Raw genomic sequence first — 22,775 nt, forward strand, 5'->3', positions numbered from 1 at the left:
TCTGTTAGCCAATGGCAACAACAACCTGCCGAAGTCTAGTAACACACGTCAGGAAATTAAAATATTTACAGCAATAGCAGACAAGTATCGAGCCATCACTTAGCTTAGGGGTGATGAAACATCTTATTATACCTACCAACTGTCAAAGGACAGGCCTTTAAAGTTTATTCTTCACGGAATCTCTTGCGACTCGACGTTTAAATCATCAGAAACTTACGCACGCATAACATCTCACCTCTCCATACGGGGACACTGCTGGTGGAACGCACTAAGCGACCTTTACCCCTAGTGTTAGTGCATAGACAGAGTTGTGATCAACAAAAGCTGTTGAAATTAAAAGACGGTCCTCTATCTTCAAGTTAGGGGTTAGGGTTGAAAGAGCTCCGAAAGAGCAATCGAGTCGGACAATGCCACCGCTGCCAGGTCTTTTGACACAGCGCAAATTTCTCCTCCGTCGCCCCCCGATGCGTTAAATAAGGCGAGGGCCATTTGACTGCACCGTGCACAGAAGCATGAGAAAGTCCTGCCATTTGTGGTAATCGCGGTGGAGAGCATACTGTCAATTATCATACCGCAGACATAACCCGCGAAGACCTAGACCATCCAACTAAACTGCTCAACCAAAGCTTTAAAAAACAGTCCCTTTACTGTAACTGACAATTTCTCATACCTCTCTCTTGACCACAAAGATAGTATCCAACAACCGTAACCAACGCTTCCACAACTGCTTGCAGTATTGACGACAAACCTGTCAACAATGTTAGAGATGGTGAAAGTCTGAAATCCGACTGTAATGGATTTTAGACCACAAACGCTTCGTCATATCTGCTGTCTTCTATTCAGAGACGCAGCTGACGTTCTAAAAATAGGAAGCAAGAGTTGCAGGAATTGATCTGTGTTATAAGTGAGACTCATCTTCTTCCTAGCGTTCCATATAATCTCTGCAACTTTTTTGACGTACCGCTAGGATCGCTGGTGAAAGCGCAGCTATTTTGGTCGGACAAAGCTTTTAACACTGCGGTATTTTTGCCAGCCCTGCCAAGCATTGAGGCGGTTGGAGTTTCATTTAACTTAACCAGTCAGGGGCCTAGCAAGCCACATATTGCTCGGATCTTAACGTTCTTTTTATAAGTTGTTCCTCAGTTGTTGTAATGTCGGAACCTAGGAATAGCCGTGTCCATCGAATCTTCGCCAACGAGTGGGACTACGCGGTTTAGGACACCGTGCACAAAGCACGTGGCATGGACAGGGTTATGGGACGTATTAGACATCGCCGTTTTAAAATGTATTCATATCTTTACTAACTATCGTCGAAACATCTTCCAGTTCTGTTTGTTTTGGGCGCGGAAAAGAAGTTACTGAGGTGATACACCAGAATTTTTACGGACGGGCCCAGTTTTTGATTCAACCTTTTTAATATTATCCGCCTTACGCGAGACGCTCGCACTACTTGACGTTGCTGTTGTTAACTTCGAGGGCGCTTTGGCAATGGCGGGCTACACCTCACGAAAACACGTGAAATTGAATTCTACATTAATCGCTTGCCTAATGAATTGAAGACACTTTTCTGCGAGCGACCAAAACAAGTACAACGCCTCGAATATAGATAAGCGCCTAATAGATTACACCGGCGCATTAATTGTTTACAACGATATTATATTGAAGGGAATAAACAAGATAACTGAAAAGAATAAAAGAACGTACGATATTCAGTGTTAAGATAAACACCATCATGACGTTTGCTAAACTTGATTAACCAAAAACCTTTTTTTTAATAGTGCATAATTAAGCTGTATGAGATGGAAACTCTATGCTTTTCAAAAAGGAATTTAGCATTTTTACTCAAACGACTTATTAAAAACATTAGTCCAGAAATATTATCTTTTTATATGTATTAAATTTAGAAGACTCCCCCGCTTAGGTGGCATGCTGGGAGAGGCCTGGCTGGCACCAATCCTAGCCGCTGCTTCCAAGATTTCACGGGTTTAATACCCCGGCCCCCTCTCCTGGTGTCGGCTTTCAAAGGTTTTTGGGATAGTACTGAAACCCCTCCGACTAAGCAACCTGCGCTTGACCCACCGACCATCCGCCTATGTCAAAAAAAACTAAGAAGGAATGCTTATCCGGCAAAAAGTTCTCCCTCCTGTTCTCTCGCTGAAAGCATGGTAAATACTGTAGTGAGCAGCTAAGCGGGAATATTAAGTACTCTGCTCCCCCTATTACATGTGCGCGCATGTTATTACATCGAATACCTACTTTCTTTGCCTTTGAAATTCTGAGATAAAAAGCTTGCGCATGGCGAAAAAGACTTGTAGTATTCTTATAGTGATCCTTGTTCTCTGGTAATTTATTTATTTGAAAAATTCTATTTGCTGTCCTGTAGCTTGTGACCTAATTATATATTTATTTTTTACTTTTAAAACTTTGGCTCACTTGGTTATCAGCACAGAATCCTTACAGATTATATGTCATAACCTTCCCTTTAAAAATACTACGACTGTTGCTATAAAACTCGAAATATTCGAATTTGTGGGCCTCATCGAGCACTAGGAACAGTTATTTACAAATTTTAAATATAAAAGGTTCAACAAAGCAAGTCAGAGAGAGCGGGCTGGCAGCAATGCTGGGCGGCTCTTTTAAAGGTCTCGGGTCTAGCAGAATATCTCTTTCGGTAAACCGCAACCCTACACTGGGAGGTAGGAGTCAGTGTCCTGTATGTCTAGGACGAGACTTGGCACGTCTGTAATATTAAAGGGTATTGGCACTGGCATGCTACGACCGATCTTCCGAAAACACTGCAACCGCCTAATTTGTGCACCCCTCCGACACCAGTGCATACCAGGGTGCACGGACTTTAGCCATTAGCTTAGGATGGCGGCTCTGAGTACTAGACCCTAGGCCTTCGACTTTATTGTGTCATAACTTCACACTTGCTGTGACTCCTTTTTAATTTTTATATCTATATATATATATATTAAGTAAATCTACTGCACCCTCTCTTATAATTGTATGGCCTCGCGGACATTACTTTTTTATTTTTACTACTTAAACATTATCCTTATTATTACACTACAAAGATCTCTTAAAGATGGGCTTAGGCAACTAACGGGAGGCTTTTGAGATTCTTGATATTACTTTTATCTTATTATCCTGATAATGAACGTTTTTGGGCTTACGATAGGTCAATACAACTGAGGTGAAAGCTTTTAAAAAAACATAAATTTTAAGGCATCACCCATATGCCTTAGTATATGCAGTTCATCAGTCGTTTAAATATAGTTACCAGTAGAATGATAGCTTATTTTCATGAAGCATTTTAGGTCTTTCTAATAATATGTTACAATGGGATCTAAATCTTTTCTCTCTTTACAAAAATTCTTAAAGTTTACGCATACAACTAAATTGTTGTGGATCTTGGTAGTTCTTAATTAAATAAACTTTGTCATTAACCCTTTTATTATTCCAAACATATAAAAATGAACCTCGACTTAAAAAATATTTCATTTACATGGGTACAAATGCCACACTAAGACTCTTAAGGGAATTGAACTGCTTTCGATATGATAATAAAAAGTTATTACTTTAAAACATTTGTAAAAAAAATTGCATTGTAGAGAAAGAAGCTTTTTTAAGAGTTTTTAAAGCTAGTATTTACTCAGCCATAGTTTTAAAGTTTTACTTGGGGACCAAAGAATAGCTTTATTGGCCAAAAGTTAACAATAAGTGAAATGTATATAGAGGCATCGGAAAAATTTTTAAGGATTAAACCAATCATTGAGCATAGAGGTTACTTGCTTGATATGTATGGCTGGGCTTAACTATAATAACATATTTTTACCGCTAACAAATGTTAAAAGACGCAGTCATAAGAATTATAAACCGAAGGGGAAATTACACAAACCGGTTAAGTAATTTAGCCTAAAGTGGGATGCTATCCTTGAGGTGAAAATAATTAGCTGGAAGAAAGCATAACCAATCCTACGAAGATAACGCATTTTAAATTATTTAATAATGACAAGCTCATATATTTTTTACATAACGCAGAAGAGTGTAATAATTTAAATACGAGATTTTTTTTCTAAATTATTCCTTTTTCATGCTTAACGAGGTCTTCAAAAATTTTTAACCTCATATAAAGATTGCAGGAGTATATAAAATAAGTTGAAATGATTAGTTAAACTATAGTAACAACAAACCCAAGCATCGCCCCCATGACACTAAAAGAACTTTTAGCAGCAAGGCTTAAAACTAAATAAAATGGCTCTTTATCAAAGTAGTTTACCAGGCAAAAATTAGTTTATCTCTCTTGGCGACCAGAAACCAATAGGTCTGTAGCAAGGAAGTTTAAGAAGAGGATAGAAATTATACAGATGCTAATATACAAGTCGGACGTAATAAGTTTTTAAGGGGAAAGCACAATAACCTTTTTGTTTTTGAGGACCAGATAGCGCCTCCCCTTGGTATCTTGGAGACAGGTTATCTTCACTTTCGGACTAAACAAGAATAATAGCTGCAATAAAGATGGAAATAAAAGAGCACCGTCATAAGAAAAGTTAATTTTTACGGAAGGAGGTCCTCGTACAGCGTAGCTCTCATACGTGTGGTACCCCATAAGTCTACTCTAAAGGCGCATTGTAATAAGGCAATAGAGCCTATATCCCCGCATTAAAAGTTACCTCCTGCACCACTAAATAAAAATTTCTCCAGCTTGAAGGGCATAGAGGGTATCAGTAAATAACAAGATGAAGATTCTTTCTATAATATTTTAGTATAATACTTTGTAAAGTTTTTTGTTAGCAGGCCCAGCTCTTTCGTTTTTACTACCATCCAACCCCGCTTGAATCTCTTTACGTGGTCATACTCGGTTTCAGTAATGTTGGGGCCCTCATTCAGCATAACTACGCTAAGTGTGATGACAGGTGAGATAAGTTATACGAAAAAAATTGGTGTTACAAGCACGCTACCATCTCTCAAGATATGAAGATAGGCTTTGCAATTTCAAGGCCGCAGAGATAAACTGGTCGCAAGTCATTCTGCCGTCTGTCGCATGTAACTGGAAAACTTCAATAAGCTCGGCTGCAGGGAAATAATGGTATTTAGTAATAGAGCAATATAATTACATTTAGTATTCACCTCTCAAGCTTTCTTTGCTATCAGTCGTAAAAGACATAGCCAAGGCAACCATTACAAACTCCGCTTTTAGAATATAACCCGTATTCTGATGTTATGCAATATTATAGCAAAACTACAACTTCCTAAGCACTAGTCATTAAAAGTTTACTTTAAGGTCGATCAACTGGAATGCAATAGCCAGTTTCTCTTCATAGAGTCCTTAGGTTAGAAAGATAGTTGGTACTTATAAACATCTTCAGCACTAACTTTCTGGAAAAAATCATCTACCAGGCAGCGCTGCCGCAAGTAACATGCAAAAGCTGATGATGTTTATAGAGTCTTTCTCGAATCCCTCCAGGCCTTACAAGAAAACAGTGAAATACACAATGTAATAAAACGCTCCATAACGGTTGTTATGTCGTAATCAAAAAACTCTTGTATATTGTTAAGATGAAAAGAATAAAACCAAAATATTTAAGCTCGGGAAGGTGCTCGAATAGTCTCTCAAATGTTTTAATATAATCATTGTATATTTCCTTGTGCTAAGAAAAAGAAATTGAGAGCCATATTAATTTATTAAATATTTGCTTATGTACTTTAGAGAAAGGTTCAGAAATTTCATAGCTGTCAAAAAGGGCTTTAATATTTTTACAAAGAAAGCTCAACAAAGCAGAGGTACGGGACTTGGGAGTCACTTGCTTTTGCATTTTTCTTAACAGTTGAGAAGCCCCCCGAGGGTAAGCTGGCTGAAGTAGGAGAAAGTGTCAATCGAAAGTTAGCCGGGAAATCTTTATGTAACCAATAACTGCAGCAGACATTCGACGAGAACTCCATGAACGAGGCTCTAACCGGGGGCTGAGCAACTAGGCGCAGCAGAGCGAGAGAGCAAAATCAGTGTCGAGCAGTAACCTTAAAAGAAATTACCACCTTTGCGTAGAGGCTAGACCGCCTGGCTTTGCGGATAGGAGAGTCAACGTTCTCGGTAGTAGGGGGCGCTAATCGAACAATTTTCATTATAAATAGCAGCTAAAAGGGCTTAGTAGGAAAAAAAAAATTAAAAGGTTTTGTTGCTTTCTGTTAATTTTCTGGTTTTAAATACAATATACTTATAGTTACCCAATACAGTGACAAGTGAAGCCATGAATGCTTTATAATTAATATTCACATGTCCTAATAGTGTATAGGACAAAGGTAAAGTGTTGCATTTAGAGGTTTAATTTCAATAAGAAGCAGAGCTAATGCTGTGCAGGTTGCTCTGCTTAGCAAAATATAGAGGAATGATGACAATTTAGGCCTCCGCTTTAATCTCATATTAAGCATATAGCAAAAATATTGGTTAAAGACTTCCAACCAAATATTTTTTAACCTAAGTTTGCAACCAGCACGGGGCAGCAACAAAGGTATTAATAAAGACCGGCTTTAAACGGTGGGCTATAACACTAATCAAAGGCAACCATGTGAACGGAAAAACATTTGCTTCGACAATTTTTTTAAGTCGTCAGGAGAATTAATCAAGCTTGATAACTTGTTAAAAGTTTGCTTGGAGGACGTGAGAACTCCCATTCGGAACATCCTGTTGCCTCGAAGATCACGTATTGAAATATAATTTTTAACTTTCTTTTGTTAAACATTAAAGAATAAGTTAATATATAAACATATACAACTTGTTTAATGTGTTAACAATTTATCAAGTTTTTTTGGTTACTGACCCAATTTCTGGCTATTAAGATTATAAAATAGACCATCATGACACTCATGAACAAACAATAAATGGTCATAGTTCTAAAAGGTATGTAATCAGTGCATTCGTCTACTTGCAATCATGCCTCTAGCCAGTGCTCTGAACCGCCTTAACGTTAGGGAACTTTTTATTTCGGTAATAATATCTTTATTGGGTGAAGTAGCCTTAGCCTCACCCGAGACCCTGCAGTGTCGGTGGCAGTCTTACTTTGAAATCTATATGTAAGGCAAGGGGTACACCATGAATGGCTGAAGAGCTGATGGGCGGTGGGTCGCTTGTCCTCATCCGTGTTGAATATTTTTATCAAAAGATCGTAACCTTCCTCTAATGAAGGATGTAGCAGATAGTGAGAAAAAAGTCAAACTCAACTACCAGATTTTAAGGGAGATGAAGCTCTCGTGAGCGGATAGTCCTGCATACTTTGCAAGACAGCTACATTTGTTGAGCCGCACCAAGGGACCTCGCCACTAGCAAGTTCCCACAAGACAACCCCTATTAAATTTTTGCAACTTTGTGCTTGTGAGTAATCTATATTTGTACCCAAGCTCCATATATCCGAGGAAAATGAGTAAGTTTCCTTTTTAAGCCTTTCAGGGCTCATATACACGTACGTTCCTGTGAAAGCCGAGCTTATTAACACAAAAGTTAAAAGTAGAAGGGAATACCGCCCCCCCCAACCACTTTGGATGGTGGCGTGCAAAACACAGCCTCACCAAAATCGGCCAATTTGAGTGGTGTCTCCTTTATTTGTTTAACGGACGCTTCAAATGTTTTTTTTCTTTTAGAGCTTTATAGTAGCAATAATAACAGTAAAAAATTTTTTTAATAAAAGATGATCTATAAAATGTGGTAGAATTCTAAAGAGTCAAGGGTAAATTACTGTAATAGGCTTCTCTAAAGGTAAAATAGTATTCAGCTATAATAAGTGAGGTTTCAGTAAATAAAAAGCTAGGAGCAGAGTTGTGCAGTGCTTTAGTTCGATAAGAAAATTATAGGCCATAAAAAAGTGGTAATATGCTAAGAATTGTAGTTCTGTTTACTAGTAACAATATATTCCATATTATAAGTTGTAGTTATTTAACAAAATTAATAAAGGGCAGAGAGCTAAGTCAAGGGTTAATAAACTATTTACAAACAGCGTACTCTGTACATAGTATATTTTGGGTCTTGATGTCCCCGTGAATGACGTTATGCCTATGGCAATGATGAACAGCACAAAGGACCTGAAAGAAGATGAGCGCCAACTCCGCTTCCGAGTATTTAGCGTGCACTACAGCGTTAAACACACATGGCTATAAGTAATTCAATAATAGCAAACTTTAGTAGTATTTTCCTTCTCGCCTTTAAAAATTGGACGTGACTTATTTCTTCGTGACAAAGTATGATAAAAAAAGAATACGTACTTTTTTTTAATGATTTACAAAGTAAATTTACATTACTAAAACATTTTTCGCGAACACCGTAAGTTTAAGAAATACTTTTTACTACCAAATTAGGTTAAATAGTATTAATCTAAAAAAATGAAGTGAGGACATGGACCTTGATCCTGGGCTTTAAAAGCCTACCATGAAAAAAAGTTTTTTTAATTTTTCTTGTCTTACCTACTACTTTTATTTGTTTAAAGGCAATTCTTTAACTTACACATGTTTCGTTCATCCACTACAAAAATAAATTAAGATAGTCTTGTAAAGCAAGGTTCAACAATACGGCAAGTCTTGTTCTTCTAGGCGTGCCCGAGTCCAAACTAAATTAAGCAGGCGCCTCTCTATAGAGTCTGCGCCAGTCACTTTAATGTATATAGCCGTACCCGTACATTTTCAAATTGTCGATAAATTTAATTACACTTAAACTGTTGCCGTAAGTCTTACACGATTTTCATAATACGGTACAGCATATGTGAGGTTGGGCGTCTGTGACTAACAGGACCTTACCAATATATTACATCCACCTAAAGCTATTTATATATATTACGCTATCTTTTCATAACCGTTGTTAGTATTTAAAAGCCCCAAATGAAAAAAAAATAAAGGTTAAACTGCGCTTTCTATTGCTAGTGAATTCATCTTTAAAATTCTTGGGCTTAAAATATACGTTACATATAGTTAAAACCTTCTATTCCAAAATTCTCAAATGTTATTCTCGAAAGCAGATCCCTACCTGCTGCGAATTCAGTAGCAATAACGTAATGAAGTTTATCTTCAGATTCATATAATCCAATGTATCTTTTCAAATCTTTGTGAAAGAATTAATTTTTTTTTTTAATAAATAAACCGTATAATATTTGGATGGTGTCCGAGCTTCCTTAAAATCCTGCTTTCAAGCGTTAAGTCAACCTTAAAGCTAACAGCTTGCTTTTTTGAAATAAACTTCAAGGCAACCTTTTTTGTGGAAAAAAGTTACTTACATCTCCAGGTTATTATTACTAAAAAACCAATTCTTTGGTGCCTTTAAGACACCCCTTTTTAACTTCTCCAAAGGAGCCCTTTCCAATTATGTCGTATACTCTACAGAAATTATTAACTTCACCAAGCAGAAGGCCTAAAAAAATTAATTTTATCTAAGAAAAAGAAATTTATTATAATAACAAGAATACTAATAATACCTGAAGCTAAAACTTCTTGGAATTCGAGTTCAGAGGTTTGCTTTTTTACGACTGATTTCCTGTCCGTGCTACTCATGTAGATCTGGTGAAATCTTGGTTTTTATATTTTGTTTATGATCGTATAAATCAACTTTAAAGAGTTTGTTTAGTGGCTTTTTACGAAACTCAAAATAGGTATAAAACTATTAAAAAAACTAAGGCTTCGTTACTTAACTTTGTTTTTATACACCTAAATGTTCTAATGAATAAAAATATTAGTTTACTATTATCATATAACTTTAAGACATGGAAAACTACTTACCTGCTTAATTATTTTTTTATATTATTCTACGTTTTCTAGGTGCCAAAAGGTAAGAAGAAAGATGGATACCTAGGAATTTCCCTAGACCATAATGGGAGATTGTTTTTAGTTGAACTGTCCAAAAAAGGAAATTGCTAATCAACTTAAACGGGCTTTCTTCTTGCTTTTCGGCGCCTTTTTTTAGCTGTAGATGAGAGAATATAGGTTTGATACTTATAGAGAAGCCCATGTCTCACAGTAATAGGGAAGAAAAACATAACTGGGGAAAATCTTTCTCTTTCAAAAAAGGTTTTTATCATTCCTTCTCACTAAACTAGAAAAAAATTCTATTTCCACCCCTTCGTGTCTAAAACATTTAAAATACATTGTTTACTTTTTCTACTACTTCTATATTCTTACTTTTATTTAGTGCCCTTAATTAAGATGAAAAGAAGTTAAAAAGCTTATAGAAAAATGCTTTCTTTACTTTAATCTAAAAAGTATTGCTGTTTACATTAACAATACAATTTCTTTGTCAGGTTTACGAACTTTGTCCAATCCGAATCAGGACTTTGAGAGCCAACAAAACAGTTGTAGTAGAAAAAAGGTTTTTTTTTTATTGCAGTTTAACCTTTTAAGTAATAAAGTTATTTATTATTGTTTTGATCCGTTAATCATGATTATTTGTTTTAAAAAAGTCTCTTAGCTTTAATATAAGAAAGGAAATATACTCGAAGGGGACTGAACATTTAAATAAGGCAAAGAGAAAAGAGCATTCGCAGAGTCAAGGAAAATTTTCGCTATTTAGGCGAACTTCCGCTTTACGAAAACGCTCAAACTATGGTAAATATATATATGCGCCTCAGTGCCTTCTTGTATGTATATTAAGGTAAAACTGATTAATTGAGAAAGAATTTAAAATAATCGTCAGAAAACATCAAGGAGGAGGATATCCTAGGCTCAGTTGATATAATAGAGAGCGACTTATTTGAGCCGGGTTATTAATAAAAAATATATATATAATTCTATTAGTAACTCTGTCATAAAATAAAGAATACGAAACTGCTTCTCCTAGCCAGACAAGCGAAAGGAGGTTTTATATATCCATACAGAAGAGTACTACTAAGAAGTTTTTTCTATTTTTAATGTAATTTATTTTCACGGGACCTACCGTGCAGCCTTGCTACTACTTCTAGTTCGAGCTACATTAGAGCGAGGGAAGGCGAAACAGAAGGCCCAAGAAGCGAGACTGATGATATATCACAATCTTTCAGCAGCTTACAACTTGGGAAAGACGACGTCTATGTTCGACCTCTCGGCGCTACATTTGAAGTAGACGAGCCAGAGGAGAATTGCAAGGGGCCTCAAAAATCGCTTCAAGATGAACTAAAGGAAAACTCTCACGAGGGTGAGGGGGAAGTTGATAAGTTAAATAATAGTTCAAGTCTCTCACTAGAGAGAGGTGAAGAGAATAATAGATTTATTTCCCTTCCGGGTATTTGTTTACCGGCGGAAAGGACAATGGAGGAACTTGCAAGGCGCCGCGAAGCATTTGTGAGCTTGCGCTGTATAGCAGTCATGAAAGGCGGGAGATAAAAATCAAGCAGATGGACGAGTTATAAATATATGATACTTTTAATTATTTTTTATTGGTTTGTTTTGTAATAAATGTAAGACTTTAATAAATAAAAAGTTTCAAAGCAGAGTAGCACAAGGGAGCTTTAGATTGGTCGAAAGCCAAATCACTGGGTTAACTTTATTTCTTGCCATAAAGAGCACAGCAAGCTTAGTCCTTAAAAATAAAATTTCGGTACCATAAATTTTTATTTCACTAAAAATAATACAAAAATTAATAAGTTTTGCAAACAAGACCATTAAATCTTTTTACTCACTCCAAGCGAATCAAAATTGTCGCCTCTTAAAAAACCAAGAATGCACTGTCACCAATTAGCGTAAGCTATAAGGGTAAAACAAGTATCCGTCGGTGTTCGTACGCTTATAAAAAGCCATACATCCGAAAATATATGCAAAGCCATTTCCTTGTAAAAAGAGCAGGCACAACTGTAAATTGCTCTCCCCCCCCTAAATTAGATTGCTTAAAAAGTTAATTCAACACTCAGTGGCGTTATATTTGATTTTGTAAGAGGAATGAAGTATATAAAATCACTTTCGAGCAATACAATGACCTAAAAAGTACTTTTTGTGACATTATTTTAAACCTACTTACCAAGATAAATACAATTCAAGCAATATTTTTTTTGTTAATACAGTTTTTTACTTATGAAAAGCAAACTTGTGTTATTTAAAGGCGAAGAATTTTTTTTATTTTTTACTAGTTGCTGTACTACATCAAGAGACGGCCGCAATAACTATAAAAAAGACACTTGCATGTAAAATTACTTACTACCGGTTAAGAAAGCTTTATACATTACGCGCCTACTGCATCTTGGATATCGTTCTTGCAATTTTGTTAGATTTCCTGTTTTTAATTTTGGGAAAAGTTAATAGCAAGTTTAAAAGGATAAAGGTAGGTTACTTAATGCTTGTGATGGTAGAAAGGGTAATAATAGCTGCCAAATCAGAGGATCAACACCGCAGCAAGCAAAAGACACTTCTGCGGTTAGTATACAAAGATTTTTGTTAACAAATAGCAGAACCTTTCAGGGGAAATGTAGCTTGAACAATTCCAAAAATAGACTATTTACGCTACCATATAGTCGTAAGGTATTACCGCGAAACAGAATTAGGAACTAATATAGGAGCTACTTTAAAATAATAATATATATAAATAAAATTCAGAATCTCAAGTTAAAGTTAAATTTATTAAGTAAATAGTCGTTTAGGCCTAGGAAGGGACTGAATTACTTGAGTTGTTAGAACTTTAGACCCTGATATGCCATTGTCTAAATCACCTTTAGGTGACCATCCACTTTCTTTTGTGGCGGGAACTTTAACAAAGAGGAGGAGTTCAGTTGCTCTAGTGCAAGTAAATAATTGCGAATTATTTGTTATAAATAAAAGTAGTGGTAGAAATATTTTATTACTTCTACCTTGTTTATAACATTGCAAGGTCTGTTTTTTCAAGAATTGGCACTAATTTTTGCTAAGTTGCAATCTAAAAACTTTACTACACCATCTTTTACTATTGCATGGTGGCTTTATAAGGCACGAGCGGTTAGGTGCATATTCAATAGAAACGGAATGAAATGAATTTATTAGTAAAAGGAACGATAGTTGTGTTTTTGAATGTTAAATAAGTCTTTAACAAAGTTTGGCAATAATGACTTAGATCGATAACTTATTAAACTTTTATTGTCATTAATTTTCCTTAATAAAAGAACTTTTTTGGTAGCTTTTATAGCTGGCGTTCCACAAGGACCTCCACTCCTGCCACTGCTGTTTACCAGCTATTTGCACGAAATTTCCACCACCACACCCTATTTTGTTAAATCCTTATGTGCATGTCTTGAGATATTCGCAAACATATCGGCTACTAGAAACTGCCTATTAACGCAAAAATTTCATCCCTCTAAAATGCGATGCCCCGTTACTGGGTTTTTAGTCCGTTATAAAAGATAAGGGACGACACTCGGCTCAAAGCCCTTAAATAAAAATTTCACAAACCTTCTTTTTCTCCTTAAACAAATTACGTTCTTCATGTGAAAACAAGAACTGCTATAAGATTGTGACAATATGCCACAATAGGTCTGAGAGCAGGTGGCATTCTCTCATAACCTTGTTTATGTATTTTTATAAAACATTGTAGTAAAATGGAGCTTGCGATCCTCTTCAAGGTCATACGTTGAAACTAAATACATTTGCTAAGTTTACTTTATGCTAACTCTTCATGCTCCATCTCAGAGTTAAGATTCCACGAAAATTTATCAATCGACAACTAAGTATAATGGGGATCCTAACCGACTAACTTATGGGTAACGCTTTGCAGGTGATTTCAACCTTTTTCAGTGTCACAGTGCACATAGGATGATATACTGGTTTGCAACCTTTAATGTTGTACTCTAATAGAGAGTCAACGTGACCTTTCATTGTGTGAACTAAAATTTTTTTTTTCTTAAAGAAAGGGTCAAGCTGAAGACAAAGTTGGGGGCCTTAATTCTATCAATTTTATTCATTGTTTAAAAAGAATTCAACTCGACTCGTTTTTAGTTTACACTTCAAAGTCATCTACATAGAGGAGTTTCCTCGGTGATTTACAGATATAACTAACTCGTTTTCCAATTGGCTTGTGTACAAGGCGATGGAATTTTGTAATTCGGCTTGTTTTGTACCGATTAATGCTTGAACTTGTTTTAAACGTGGACTTTTATACCCTAAGGACGCGAACATTTAAAATATATCGTGTAATCCATGCCAGTATGCACATATAAGTTTTTACAGCCGCCTTAGTTGATTTATTATTAGGCCCTCGATATATACACCCAACCTGGGTTTAATAAGCTTTCCGTCTGCCTTAATTGGTATTTTTGTGGTTGTTCTAATAGCTTTACCCCCAGGAAATTAGTAATTTTGTAAGTACCAACTCGGTCCAAGGCTTTAAGTGCTGTTTACTAAAGACTTTCTTTACTCTGATATTAAGGCTTCCTGGTTTGCTCTCGGGCATTGAACAACAACTTTTCGTAACCAGGTCTTGTACGCCCGTTAGTTGGGTTTTCAGGCTGGGGTTATTAATTATTAAACGTTCAAATGAGCTGATAAATTAGATTTGGATTGCTTATAAAAATTAGGGACATTTATAAAATGTCACCAATTATCTTAAAACCCCTCCGGCACAACCTTTTAATTCCTTGGTTATAGCTGTGCACACAACTTCGCAAGCATTAATGTGGAACCCAGTATTGTCTTTATACGGGGGTTGGCTCGTAAAAACCTAGGAGTTGTAAACATGTAGAGTGGATCTATCCTCGGTATGATCTGGTCAAATTATCACCCGCTTTTATAATATATTTTTATAGTGAATGCGGCATGGTCAAAATAGCTTCGGCCCTAAAAAGTGTATATTTTTGCTGTATAAATTATCGTTTTACTACTGGATTGTGCAACCGGGAACATGCTAATATCTCCAAAAATTTATTTGTAAACTCTTCTTTTAATGGGTGTATATGCTTAACGGCGTAGCTATATTCAAGAATTCAGTTAGAAAATTCTAAAGAATTTCGCCGTTGCTGTAGATTTAGAAGCGATAGGAATAACTTCACAACTATCGTTTTTTTGCACACTACGTTGAGGTTATAAATGACCAATATTAAGGTTCGGTTTAACGTCTATCATAATAAGCAAAGTGATTTTCTCTTTTTTACAAATTTCTGCCTAGGTTCCCTTAGGTACAGGAAACGCAAATGAGTTTCCTCGATCTAATAATAAATCCATCACGCCCTAAAAATGTAGCGCCATTATTGCGTAGAAAGAAGTGGTCAGGTAATAGCAACCTTTTGACTTCTGCTAAGTGACAAAAATAATTTTCTCAGGAGGCGAATCTCCACGCTGATTCGTTACAAAATTTTCAATTTTTGAAGCCAGAAATTATAAAGAGCAGCTTCTTTGACATATAGGCCAATAGGATTAACCTTATATAATCATAATTTCCTTTGTAGTTAGCCTCTTTGCCATTTTATGTGTACTGGCTGTTTTCCAAGCCTGTATTAGTAATTTTTTTATCTCGTTGAAATACTAAGAGCTCTCGCCTAATTCTTATTCGCGGCTTTCGGATTGTTTTGCAAGCTCTTCGGGTCCTTCGCTGGTGAAACATTTCCGTGATATTAATTTTATCTAATCACGCAAAGTACTACCGTTAAATTCTTCATTTCCCCTTTTAAAGAGAAGTTTGACAAGATTGTATTCATTCAACTTCTTCAGGTGGTTCATACTTTTGTCGGGGGGAGGAAGGGGAGGTGGAGAATAATAATTTGCCAAGAGGTTGTCAACGCTAATATGGACCCTCAACAATTCGATTGTGTGATGTGTTCGACCCGTCATCTAGTTAACTTCATTCTCTTGGTTTCAAACCTTCCGTTTAGAACGTTAATGCGGTTTCTTATTGCTCCAAGGATGCAGCCCTAACATTTTAAGGTTCTCAAACTCCTCTTTAAAGCTAAGAACATGCTCTATTTGAAAACACTGAAAATGTTGTAGAAGGCATTCTATAATTGCAATGGCTTCACGAACCTTTGAATGATTTCATAATTCCCTGCATAGTGCTTGAGATAATTGCATGTTATACTAATCCGAACTTCTTATCGCAACTCAGTATCAGTAGTCGCTTTAATGACCGCGTTTCTAATCAGGAAGTATTACTAGGGAATACTTCAGTTTTTTGGTATATTGCTTTGAAATGACAGGTAAACTTGGAGCTTAGCTGTTAACCAGTAAAAATTTATCACTTGCCTTTATAGTTTGCTAAGCTAATTGAAACTTTTTTAACTATTTATAAAGGTATTTTGAGGATACATGCTTTTAACACTAACTGATGTTATAATCCGACCAAGATTTAATGCTTTAAAATAATTCTAAATCTACTTATTGAGACACTCTTTGAAAGTATTAATAAACTTTAAGCTCCAAAAATAAAAAGAAATATCGAGATGTCTAAGTACTTAAGGAAAAAAGAATATATAAACTGAGTTACAAGAATAAATACAAAGAAAGTCAAAATACAAGAAGGATGGTATTTATTATTAAGTCAAACAAAAAATTAAGTTCCTATTTGGGACATAAAAGTTAAGAAAAATAGTTCCTCGTGCTTGCCCCTACAAGTATGAGCGATTAAAAAGTCCACCAGAATTCTCGTTATTTTTCAATACGAAATTCATTACGTGAGAAGTAATAGTTAATAAAATAATATATGAAATGCCTAGGTAAACATTTAACCAGGAAATTAGAGCCATAATAATTCTTTTTTTAGGTATACCAAAAGGTTACAGATGCATAAAATAAAAAATTTTAAAATACTATATGAATTTATATAACGTGCCAGAATTATGTATTCATAACTTTTGCTAAAGGATAAAGCATGTTTCTAACAAATAAAATTTATATATATTTTTTTTTTGTAAATTGTATCTATTTAATGTAGTGTAAACTAATTTTCTTATTTGGTTTCCTATAAATTTCTTTATTTAACCAGCTATTTTCGTCAACTGAAATCCTCAACTATAATTGATTCGAGTTATTTGTTGTTGTATTCGGTTTTTAGGTTTTTTTTGTGTAACACTGCACCCTCCCTCAGCTCGCAATCTCCAGCGTACGTCTCGAGAATGCGACCAATCTGAACTGGGCCCGGCTGTTTTAAGGGTAGGTGTTTTGCTGTGTAAGTTACCACATAATACAGTTTGGGATAAATAAGCGGAGACCACAAACATAAGGTCTTGTCTGTTTTCTCGTCGTTTTTTTTAAAGTAAACAGCAAAGTCCAATAGACAAACTAACTAAGAAGCGCGTCGAGATAGAGTTATTGCAGAGTTGGCACTGGTATTAGAGGGTGTTGAATGCTTCATATGACCAGGATCAGCGGCACCTTGCCAGTCCTGGTGGTGCGTTGAAAAATTGAAAAAAGTTGAATGTGACGCTGGTAAAGGGGTGAGTTTGCATTCAATACAATTATCAATTTTTATACTTTGCGTAATTCTTTAAGTTTCATGTTCCCTTGTTCAGAATTTATGCATTTCAGAAAAGTACGCTAATGTAACGAGGCCGTGAATTAAAAATATTTGTTGACAAATTCTAGGCATTCCCTAGTTTGAGCGTGACCTCCAAATTTGCGGTTGTTGCTGTTATTATAGCTGCTTTTACCGAATATTATAATTATGAGAAGGGAAAGACCTTTGATTAGATCTTACCCTTCACGAGAAGCATAAGGTAGTCGGGGTGGTAGTACATTGACGTTAAGTTGTCATAGTGTGTATTGACCGCATTACAAGTCTCCGGCACGCTCTTTGCTATAATTTGCACATTTAGCAAGCCTGTCGCGTATGTTAGTGCATCGCCCAATAATACTCACCTCATTTGCCGACCTTTTAAGTACATTGTGATATTTTATTAAAGAATTAGTTTGGAGGTGCAAAACAAAAAATTAGTTGAGTTCCTTCATTACCTTTCTGAATTAGTGTATTATTATTTTCACTTTAGAATAGACAGCGCCTTCTTTTAACAGGATATGTATATAAAATGTTTCGTTTTACGGCTTGCGATAAACAAACTATAAAGGTGTTATAAATGTGCATGTTTTATTAACTTTATTATATTATAAATAGTGTTATGTGTTTAAAGTGGTTAAACTTTATTCGAGGTTTTTGATGGTGCCCAACTTCTTACTGCCTTTTCTCCTCATTCAACTTCTATAAATTGTCTTAGACATGACTCGAAGGGTACGTTCTATATATGGTTCTTTATTTAACTCTTACTTCGAAAACCATCTAAAGGAAGAGTTTTATTGAGCGCAGCAGATAACTCTCTTATAATAACAGAACTCAATGGGCAGCGACCTGTTTCCCTTCAAGTTATAAAAGTAATTTTTTTTTATATATTATACATTTGCTTTACGCTAAACTTTTATTTTTTTTAACGAACTTTTCTTTAGGAGAATATACTTAGCTGCGATTTTACTTATGGCTCTAAAAAGTAAGTTAAGTTAGAAATTTCTTGGAAGTCTGCTAGTTCTTTAATACTTTAGATGCCCCCTTGTCGTTGCAATTTATGTGTATATACCGAATTCCCGTTTTTCACCCTTTCATTGTTTAAACTATAGCAAAAAAAAAATTATGCGCTTCTTTTCAGCGTACAGAAATTGGTGCCTTAAATAATTTGATTCTGCAGAAAATGGTCGTAGTATATGTAGGTCTGAGAGGAGAGTAGTTAAGAATACCTTTAGATATAAAGTCGAGTGTTTGCGAAATAATCATAGAAACTCTTCTAGCCAAAGAATTATATATAAGCAGAAGGCTTAATAACGTAAAGGCTCTCCGTATCCTACTCAGTTGCTAGCAAATACTTGTTATTATTCCGTTTATATGTACTTTTTCCTGTGTTTTTTAATTTTCATATATTCAAATTAAATTTTTTTGACCAGGCTTATTGTCACTGGTGGTACTTCAAAGCTGGTTCAAGTTTATAACTTGAGATCGAAAACACCCGTTAAGGCTTATGAAGTTGTTGTTTTCTATTCATTTTTAAGTCTGTCGTTGATGGTTGTGCTTTATTGCTTTAGGGCCACCAGAGTTCAGTCTTCAGCGTTCGGTTTAGCAGGGGCGACACACACTTGTTTAGTGGAAGTCAAACCGGCCAAATTATAGTTCATAGTGTTGTTTCGGGTGGCCTTCCTATGTTTGAGCCTCGTTACTCCAACTTATAGAATATTTTGTTTAAAGGCCAAAAGCGAGGAGTTTTTCAACGTCCAGGTTCTCAGGTTTACCGGGCGCCTTGAGGGTGACCGTCACGTGAACTTAATTTTTTTTTCCAATGTAGGGCGTCCGCTCCTTAGAAGTAAGCCCGTTCCACTCCTCCTACGTGGGCACTGGCAACGACGACGGCGCAGTGGACGTGTGGAGCGCCAACACGGGTCAGCGGATTTATGGGGCCGGTACTCCGCTGCATGCACTGGTCATTCGCCTTTCTCTAGCATAACCCTCTAGCGTTTCACCACGCGCCATGCACTAGCATGTGCTTTGCACCCTTTCAAAGGGACCACTTCATCAGTTTGGGGTTGGACAAATGCATTCACATGTACGCTCTTCAGAGCAGGAGGTGGACCATCTTTATTTCTTCGTTATATTGGAACTTAAGTTGCCGTTGTAGCGTTTTAGGGACAATTAAAACGGACGCACCTTTACCGTGCGGTACATACTCGGCTAATGGTCTTTACTTTATAGCCGGCACTACTTCTGGTATTTTATGCCTTCGTGCGTGTTGGACATATATTTCTGGTAATTGGCAACAGGCAGGGTCCTTGTGTACGATCTTAGGAAGACGAGTAGCGCTATTAGTAACATTGAAGCGTTTACTGGAGCCGTCATCTCCATTGTAGCGCCGATTGTCTCGTCTCTGCGCTCTGAAAAGCGTATAAAAGCAGCTTCTACTATTGACGCGTAGGCTAATACAATCGCAGAACAGCAGCCATCTCCCATTAAACTCGACTCTCTCCAATCACTTGAGCCCAATGCATCTTTGGTGGCGTCCAATATTCACCAGTCAACTTTGGTACAAGTATCGGAGTGTTCAATTAAAAAAACCATTTACGTATACTATTGGTCAAGGGCGGTCTTGACTGTATTAGTCCAATCAAGACGGGTATTTAATAGTGAGCATAGCCAATAAGTCAACCGCGTTTTCAAAAAATATTATTCCTATGCATGTGCTAGAGCCGGATATAATAGGTGCCAACAAAGAGAATCGCAAAGTTCTTCGAGAATCTCATCTCAATCATCCGCGGGTCTTAGAGGGTCCATTTTGATAATTGCTATAACTGGTCGTAATTAGCGTATTATTAGCAGAAGCCCAGCTAATTAAGAAGGTAAAATCGCCGCAGATAAAAGAAAATCCTCTACTTGAAAAAAAAGAGGAGCAGCATAAAGTGCATTTTGAAGACCCTACTATAGATTGCGCTTCCGACACTCCGCCTCCCCACTATAACCAGCACACTAAGCAAGTATCGCTCGACAACGCTGCTACTACTAAAAGTAAGTCAGTGCAATACGAGGAAGAGAGGTCTAATCATCCCGAGGTTCCTTTCATTTTGTTGCATTCGGGTCGTATTTCTTTTTAATACTTCTCGCTAGCTGAGGCATTTCCCCTTGGAAGCTATGAAAGAATTATTGGAGGAGCATTTTACGGGTACTGATAGCTCCTCTCCTTCCCTCGCTCGCTTCTTTCCTTACACGCCTTGCAGGAATGAAACAATTTATTCGCGCCGAAATCCAAACAGTTCACATGGAAATCATTGAGCAATTCTATACCCAAACCGTATTATTTTTGGTATGTTTCCCACTCTCACTCTGTTTGTAATATATAAAAGGGCGAACTTGGGTCTAAATTGGACACGAAGCGATTTGACGAGGTCTCCTCCTCTACTACTTATAAAGCCTACCCGGCTAATATAGTCATTGCAGGAACTAATGAAGGAAAACATGCGACTTCGCGAGGAAAACGAGCGTCTAAAAAGGAATATTTTCTGGTGAAGCCGCCGCCTTGCAGATGGGAGCCAATATAAAAAATTGCACCAATAAGCCAACTTAATTAAACATTTAATTAACTTCTTGTAGCTGCAGACACGGCATAGTCCGTGAAAGCTGTAAATGGCGTCCCCAGCGCCAGTAGCATAACATTTACTAAATGCGCGATGCTAAATTTCCAGTAAATCGTCCGTAATACTTTTGGTTTGACTGGGCGTAGCGCTCTGGGAAGAGCGCAAGCTTCCCTGGGGGGTGGGGTCCACACGTCGTAACCGGGAGGGGGTGCGGGCTGGCAACCGTCTCGGGGTTACAAAAGTGTGCTTAGCGACATGTAAAAAAGAGCATACTATAATGCGAACTGCTTTGCGGAGTATATGAGGCTCTCAGCGCACCATCCGTCCTCTTCAGCGTGGTCTTTATTAACTTCTGTGCGGCGGGCGTCATAGCAAGTGCCCTATTAGCGGTCAGCCTGGCTTTAGGCCCTAGTGGGAGTGAGCTTACTTATTATACAAACAGAACAGAGATAATCATACCAGCAACTGGCGTGGCGATAGTCCCTCTTCTTCTTTTGTTCAACTCACTTTTTCTCGCAAGCGAGGCCTTTTCCTGTATTTCCTCTTCGGCCTTTTCTCGAGATGTCTTTTGCGGCATCTGAAAAGAAGGTCCTCAAAAATAGATATCACAGTGCCCCATTGTACAATGTGTAGAACGTTAACATATGAAGTGATACCCAACGAAAAACTTGCATCCGAATCAAGGCGGAGCGGTGTGTTTTCGATGGAGCCTTATTGAGTGCACAAAATGAGCAGTTTACAAAAGCAGATGTTGCTGGGAAAGTACCCCATGTCATCAGCGGCGAGTCGTAAATATGTGGAGCAGGAGATGGGGATACTAGCGAGCGCAAGGCAGACTTTTCTAAGGCAGGCCGTATTAGCGAGGAAGCAATAAGCAGACAACGCAGGGACCTTCTAATACTTGGCGTTCGATTCCGTCTGGCTTCAGCGTGCCGGAGTCGAGATCTTTATAAAGATGGTCGGGCACAAGAATAAAGTGCAGCTATACCAGAATGTAGGAACCCTCTGCATTGAGCTTCAGTTGGCTCGCCGCCTTGTGCAGTGGTCGGGGCGCCTTGAAAGGATCGTACAGGAGTCGTGTATTTTCATAACAAACCTAAGAGAGGAGCGATGGAAGGAAAGGAGGTAAACAAGAAGAGAGGGCTGAGCGGGAGCTGACAATCACCTTCCTGGCGGTGGCCATTTTAAGTCGCGCTTCCTTCGAGTGGACCGACTCATTGGTACTCGGGACAAACATAAGCGCGTTCTTGGCTGTGTAGCCCAAAAGTGGATCAAGAGGCCCAGAAATCTTTTCGCGCTCGCCTGCCTGGTATAACAGAAAATAAAAGATGCACAGGAAAAATAAAATAAAATAAAGGTAATTAGAAAAATTAATCAATAAGAACAATCAAAGGGTTAACATGTCTTTCAATAGCCAATCTCTCAGAATCGTATAACCAAGCAGACTTTTCTCGACGTTTCTTCCGTTCTTTAGCCATTATAACTTCGAAAGAAGCGTCGTCTTCGCATACTAAATGTTATTATATAATTATCTTTAGCCGTAAATTAAGGTCAAACGTAAGCTATTAAAACAAACACCATAATTCGAAAAAAACTGATTAAGCGAGACGTTGGCCACATTAGGCTTCTGCCCAACTAACAGGTCTTCTTCAATTAACAGAGACGAAGAAGGGCCAGTCGGCGGATCGCTATCAACAAGTTCAGTAGTCACTTTGGGTAGAGGAGTACAATCCTCCTATTTTACCAAAATTATAATAGTTCATATATAAAATATACTCGAAAAGTGA

At 37.1% G+C, this 22,775-nt stretch overlaps 5 protein-coding genes across 11 annotated transcripts; 2 read left to right on the forward strand and 3 right to left on the reverse strand.

The window, feature by feature from the left end:
* Positions 1 to 4,051: 4,051 nt before the first annotated feature.
* LOC135145031 (uncharacterized) lies at positions 4,052 to 5,497 on the reverse strand. Its single transcript, XM_064077161.1, has 10 exons — positions 5,401 to 5,497; positions 5,282 to 5,331; positions 5,134 to 5,218; positions 4,965 to 5,076; positions 4,778 to 4,903; positions 4,677 to 4,707; positions 4,565 to 4,621; positions 4,424 to 4,510; positions 4,283 to 4,329; positions 4,052 to 4,127 (listed from the first exon to the last, which is right to left on the reverse strand). Exons 1-10 carry the CDS (start codon positions 5,423 to 5,425, stop codon positions 4,079 to 4,081), a joined length of 669 nt encoding a protein of 222 aa, XP_063933231.1. The 5' UTR covers positions 5,426 to 5,497; the 3' UTR covers positions 4,052 to 4,078.
* Positions 5,498 to 5,597: 100 nt separating this feature from the next.
* Positions 5,598 to 9,822, reverse strand: LOC135145023 (uncharacterized). Of its 5 annotated transcripts, none has more exons than XM_064077145.1 (17): positions 9,757 to 9,822; positions 9,456 to 9,537; positions 9,285 to 9,391; positions 9,125 to 9,231; positions 8,963 to 9,075; positions 7,997 to 8,123; positions 7,519 to 7,640; positions 7,394 to 7,468; positions 7,226 to 7,345; positions 7,093 to 7,177; positions 6,927 to 7,036; positions 6,229 to 6,692; positions 6,040 to 6,107; positions 5,919 to 5,975; positions 5,792 to 5,858; positions 5,709 to 5,736; positions 5,598 to 5,654 (listed from the first exon to the last, which is right to left on the reverse strand). In XM_064077145.1, the coding sequence occupies exons 2-12, from the start codon at positions 9,529 to 9,531 to the stop codon at positions 6,556 to 6,558; spliced, it is 1,179 nt and encodes a 392-aa protein (XP_063933215.1). In that variant the 5' UTR covers positions 9,532 to 9,537; positions 9,757 to 9,822; the 3' UTR covers positions 5,598 to 5,654; positions 5,709 to 5,736; positions 5,792 to 5,858; positions 5,919 to 5,975; positions 6,040 to 6,107; positions 6,229 to 6,555. The 5 variants fall into 5 exon arrangements, with proteins under 5 accessions (XP_063933215.1, XP_063933216.1, XP_063933218.1 ...); XM_064077146.1 differs by having other exon boundaries at positions 5,912 to 5,975; XM_064077148.1 differs by having other exon boundaries at positions 6,040 to 6,147.
* Positions 9,823 to 9,969: 147 nt separating this feature from the next.
* LOC135145033 (uncharacterized) lies at positions 9,970 to 11,399 on the forward strand. Its single transcript, XM_064077164.1, has 6 exons — positions 9,970 to 10,044; positions 10,275 to 10,342; positions 10,434 to 10,578; positions 10,667 to 10,732; positions 10,789 to 10,828; positions 10,914 to 11,399. The coding sequence occupies exons 1-6, from the start codon at positions 9,984 to 9,986 to the stop codon at positions 11,329 to 11,331; spliced, it is 798 nt and encodes a 265-aa protein (XP_063933234.1). The 5' UTR covers positions 9,970 to 9,983; the 3' UTR covers positions 11,332 to 11,399.
* A 6,341-nt stretch (positions 11,400 to 17,740) lies between these two features.
* LOC135145026 (protein NEDD1-like) lies at positions 17,741 to 20,945 on the forward strand. Of its 3 annotated transcripts, XM_064077155.1 has the most exons (20): positions 17,741 to 17,823; positions 17,877 to 17,954; positions 18,037 to 18,115; positions 18,170 to 18,255; positions 18,328 to 18,368; positions 18,817 to 18,895; positions 18,955 to 19,057; positions 19,115 to 19,152; positions 19,212 to 19,326; positions 19,379 to 19,490; positions 19,542 to 19,630; positions 19,684 to 19,803; positions 19,852 to 19,943; positions 20,000 to 20,033; positions 20,105 to 20,185; positions 20,234 to 20,466; positions 20,522 to 20,576; positions 20,632 to 20,705; positions 20,758 to 20,799; positions 20,852 to 20,945. In XM_064077155.1, the coding sequence occupies exons 2-20, from the start codon at positions 17,916 to 17,918 to the stop codon at positions 20,918 to 20,920; spliced, it is 1,581 nt and encodes a 526-aa protein (XP_063933225.1). In that variant the 5' UTR covers positions 17,741 to 17,823; positions 17,877 to 17,915; the 3' UTR covers positions 20,921 to 20,945. The 3 variants fall into 3 exon arrangements, with proteins under 3 accessions (XP_063933225.1, XP_063933223.1, XP_063933224.1); XM_064077153.1 differs by having other exon boundaries at positions 19,379 to 19,630; XM_064077154.1 differs by having other exon boundaries at positions 19,379 to 19,630; positions 20,237 to 20,466.
* An 88-nt stretch (positions 20,946 to 21,033) lies between these two features.
* Positions 21,034 to 22,714, reverse strand: LOC135145027 (splicing factor ESS-2 homolog). The gene is made up of 10 exons (XM_064077156.1): positions 22,567 to 22,714; positions 22,374 to 22,498; positions 22,154 to 22,294; positions 21,991 to 22,084; positions 21,880 to 21,933; positions 21,755 to 21,829; positions 21,645 to 21,698; positions 21,448 to 21,579; positions 21,262 to 21,396; positions 21,034 to 21,203 (listed from the first exon to the last, which is right to left on the reverse strand). The coding sequence occupies exons 2-10, from the start codon at positions 22,464 to 22,466 to the stop codon at positions 21,085 to 21,087; spliced, it is 897 nt and encodes a 298-aa protein (XP_063933226.1). The 5' UTR covers positions 22,467 to 22,498; positions 22,567 to 22,714; the 3' UTR covers positions 21,034 to 21,084.
* Between the last annotated feature and the right edge of the window lie 61 nt (positions 22,715 to 22,775).

The sequence above is a fragment of the Zophobas morio genome, unplaced genomic scaffold, assembly GCF_036711695.1.
Source record: "Zophobas morio isolate AGI-343-1 ecotype UQ-CSIRO unplaced genomic scaffold, CSIRO_AGI_Zmor_V1 ptg000118l, whole genome shotgun sequence".
NCBI classification, from domain to species: Eukaryota; Metazoa; Arthropoda; class Insecta; order Coleoptera; family Tenebrionidae; genus Zophobas; species Zophobas morio.

Excerpts from the sequence above, each read along its gene's own strand:
- LOC135145033 (XM_064077164.1), top strand. The coding sequence starts at position 9,984 with ATGTCTCACAGTAATAGGGAAGAAAAACATAACTGGGGAAAATCTTTC. Across the intron at positions 10,343-10,433 it reads ACAGTTGTAGTAGAAAAAAG|TCTCTTAGCTTTAATATAAG; the intron begins GTTTTTTTTTTA and ends GTTTTAAAAAAG. Across the intron at positions 10,579-10,666 it reads ACGAAAACGCTCAAACTATG|AAAACATCAAGGAGGAGGAT; the intron begins GTAAATATATAT and ends AATAATCGTCAG.
- LOC135145027 (XM_064077156.1), bottom strand. The coding sequence starts at position 22,466 with ATGGCTAAAGAACGGAAGAAACGTCGAGAAAAGTCTGCTTGGTTATAC. Across the intron at positions 22,295-22,373 it reads GACATGTTAACCCTTTGATT|GCAGGCGAGCGCGAAAAGAT; the intron begins GTTCTTATTGAT and ends CTGTTATACCAG. Across the intron at positions 21,934-21,990 it reads ACTGAAGCTCAATGCAGAGG|ATCTCGACTCCGGCACGCTG; the intron begins GTTCCTACATTC and ends ATCTTTATAAAG.
- LOC135145023 (XM_064077145.1), bottom strand. The coding sequence starts at position 9,531 with ATGAGTAGCACGGACAGGAAATCAGTCGTAAAAAAGCAAACCTCTGAA. Across the intron at positions 9,392-9,455 it reads CCAAGAAGTTTTAGCTTCAG|GCCTTCTGCTTGGTGAAGTT; the intron begins GTATTATTAGTA and ends TAATTTTTTTAG. Across the intron at positions 9,232-9,284 it reads TTAAAGGCACCAAAGAATTG|GTTGCCTTGAAGTTTATTTC; the intron begins GTTTTTTAGTAA and ends TCCACAAAAAAG.
- LOC135145026 (XM_064077153.1), top strand. The coding sequence starts at position 17,916 with ATGTTTCGTTTTACGGCTTGCGATAAACAAACTATAAAG. Across the intron at positions 19,327-19,378 it reads TCAGCGGATTTATGGGGCCG|CGTTTCACCACGCGCCATGC; the intron begins GTACTCCGCTGC and ends ATAACCCTCTAG. Across the intron at positions 20,034-20,104 it reads TATTAGTCCAATCAAGACGG|AGCCGGATATAATAGGTGCC; the intron begins GTATTTAATAGT and ends TGCATGTGCTAG.
- LOC135145031 (XM_064077161.1), bottom strand. The coding sequence starts at position 5,425 with ATGTTACTTGCGGCAGCGCTGCCTG. Across the intron at positions 5,219-5,281 it reads TCCAGTTGATCGACCTTAAA|AATACGGGTTATATTCTAAA; the intron begins GTAAACTTTTAA and ends GCATAACATCAG. Across the intron at positions 5,077-5,133 it reads TAGCAAAGAAAGCTTGAGAG|CCGAGCTTATTGAAGTTTTC; the intron begins GTGAATACTAAA and ends ATTTCCCTGCAG.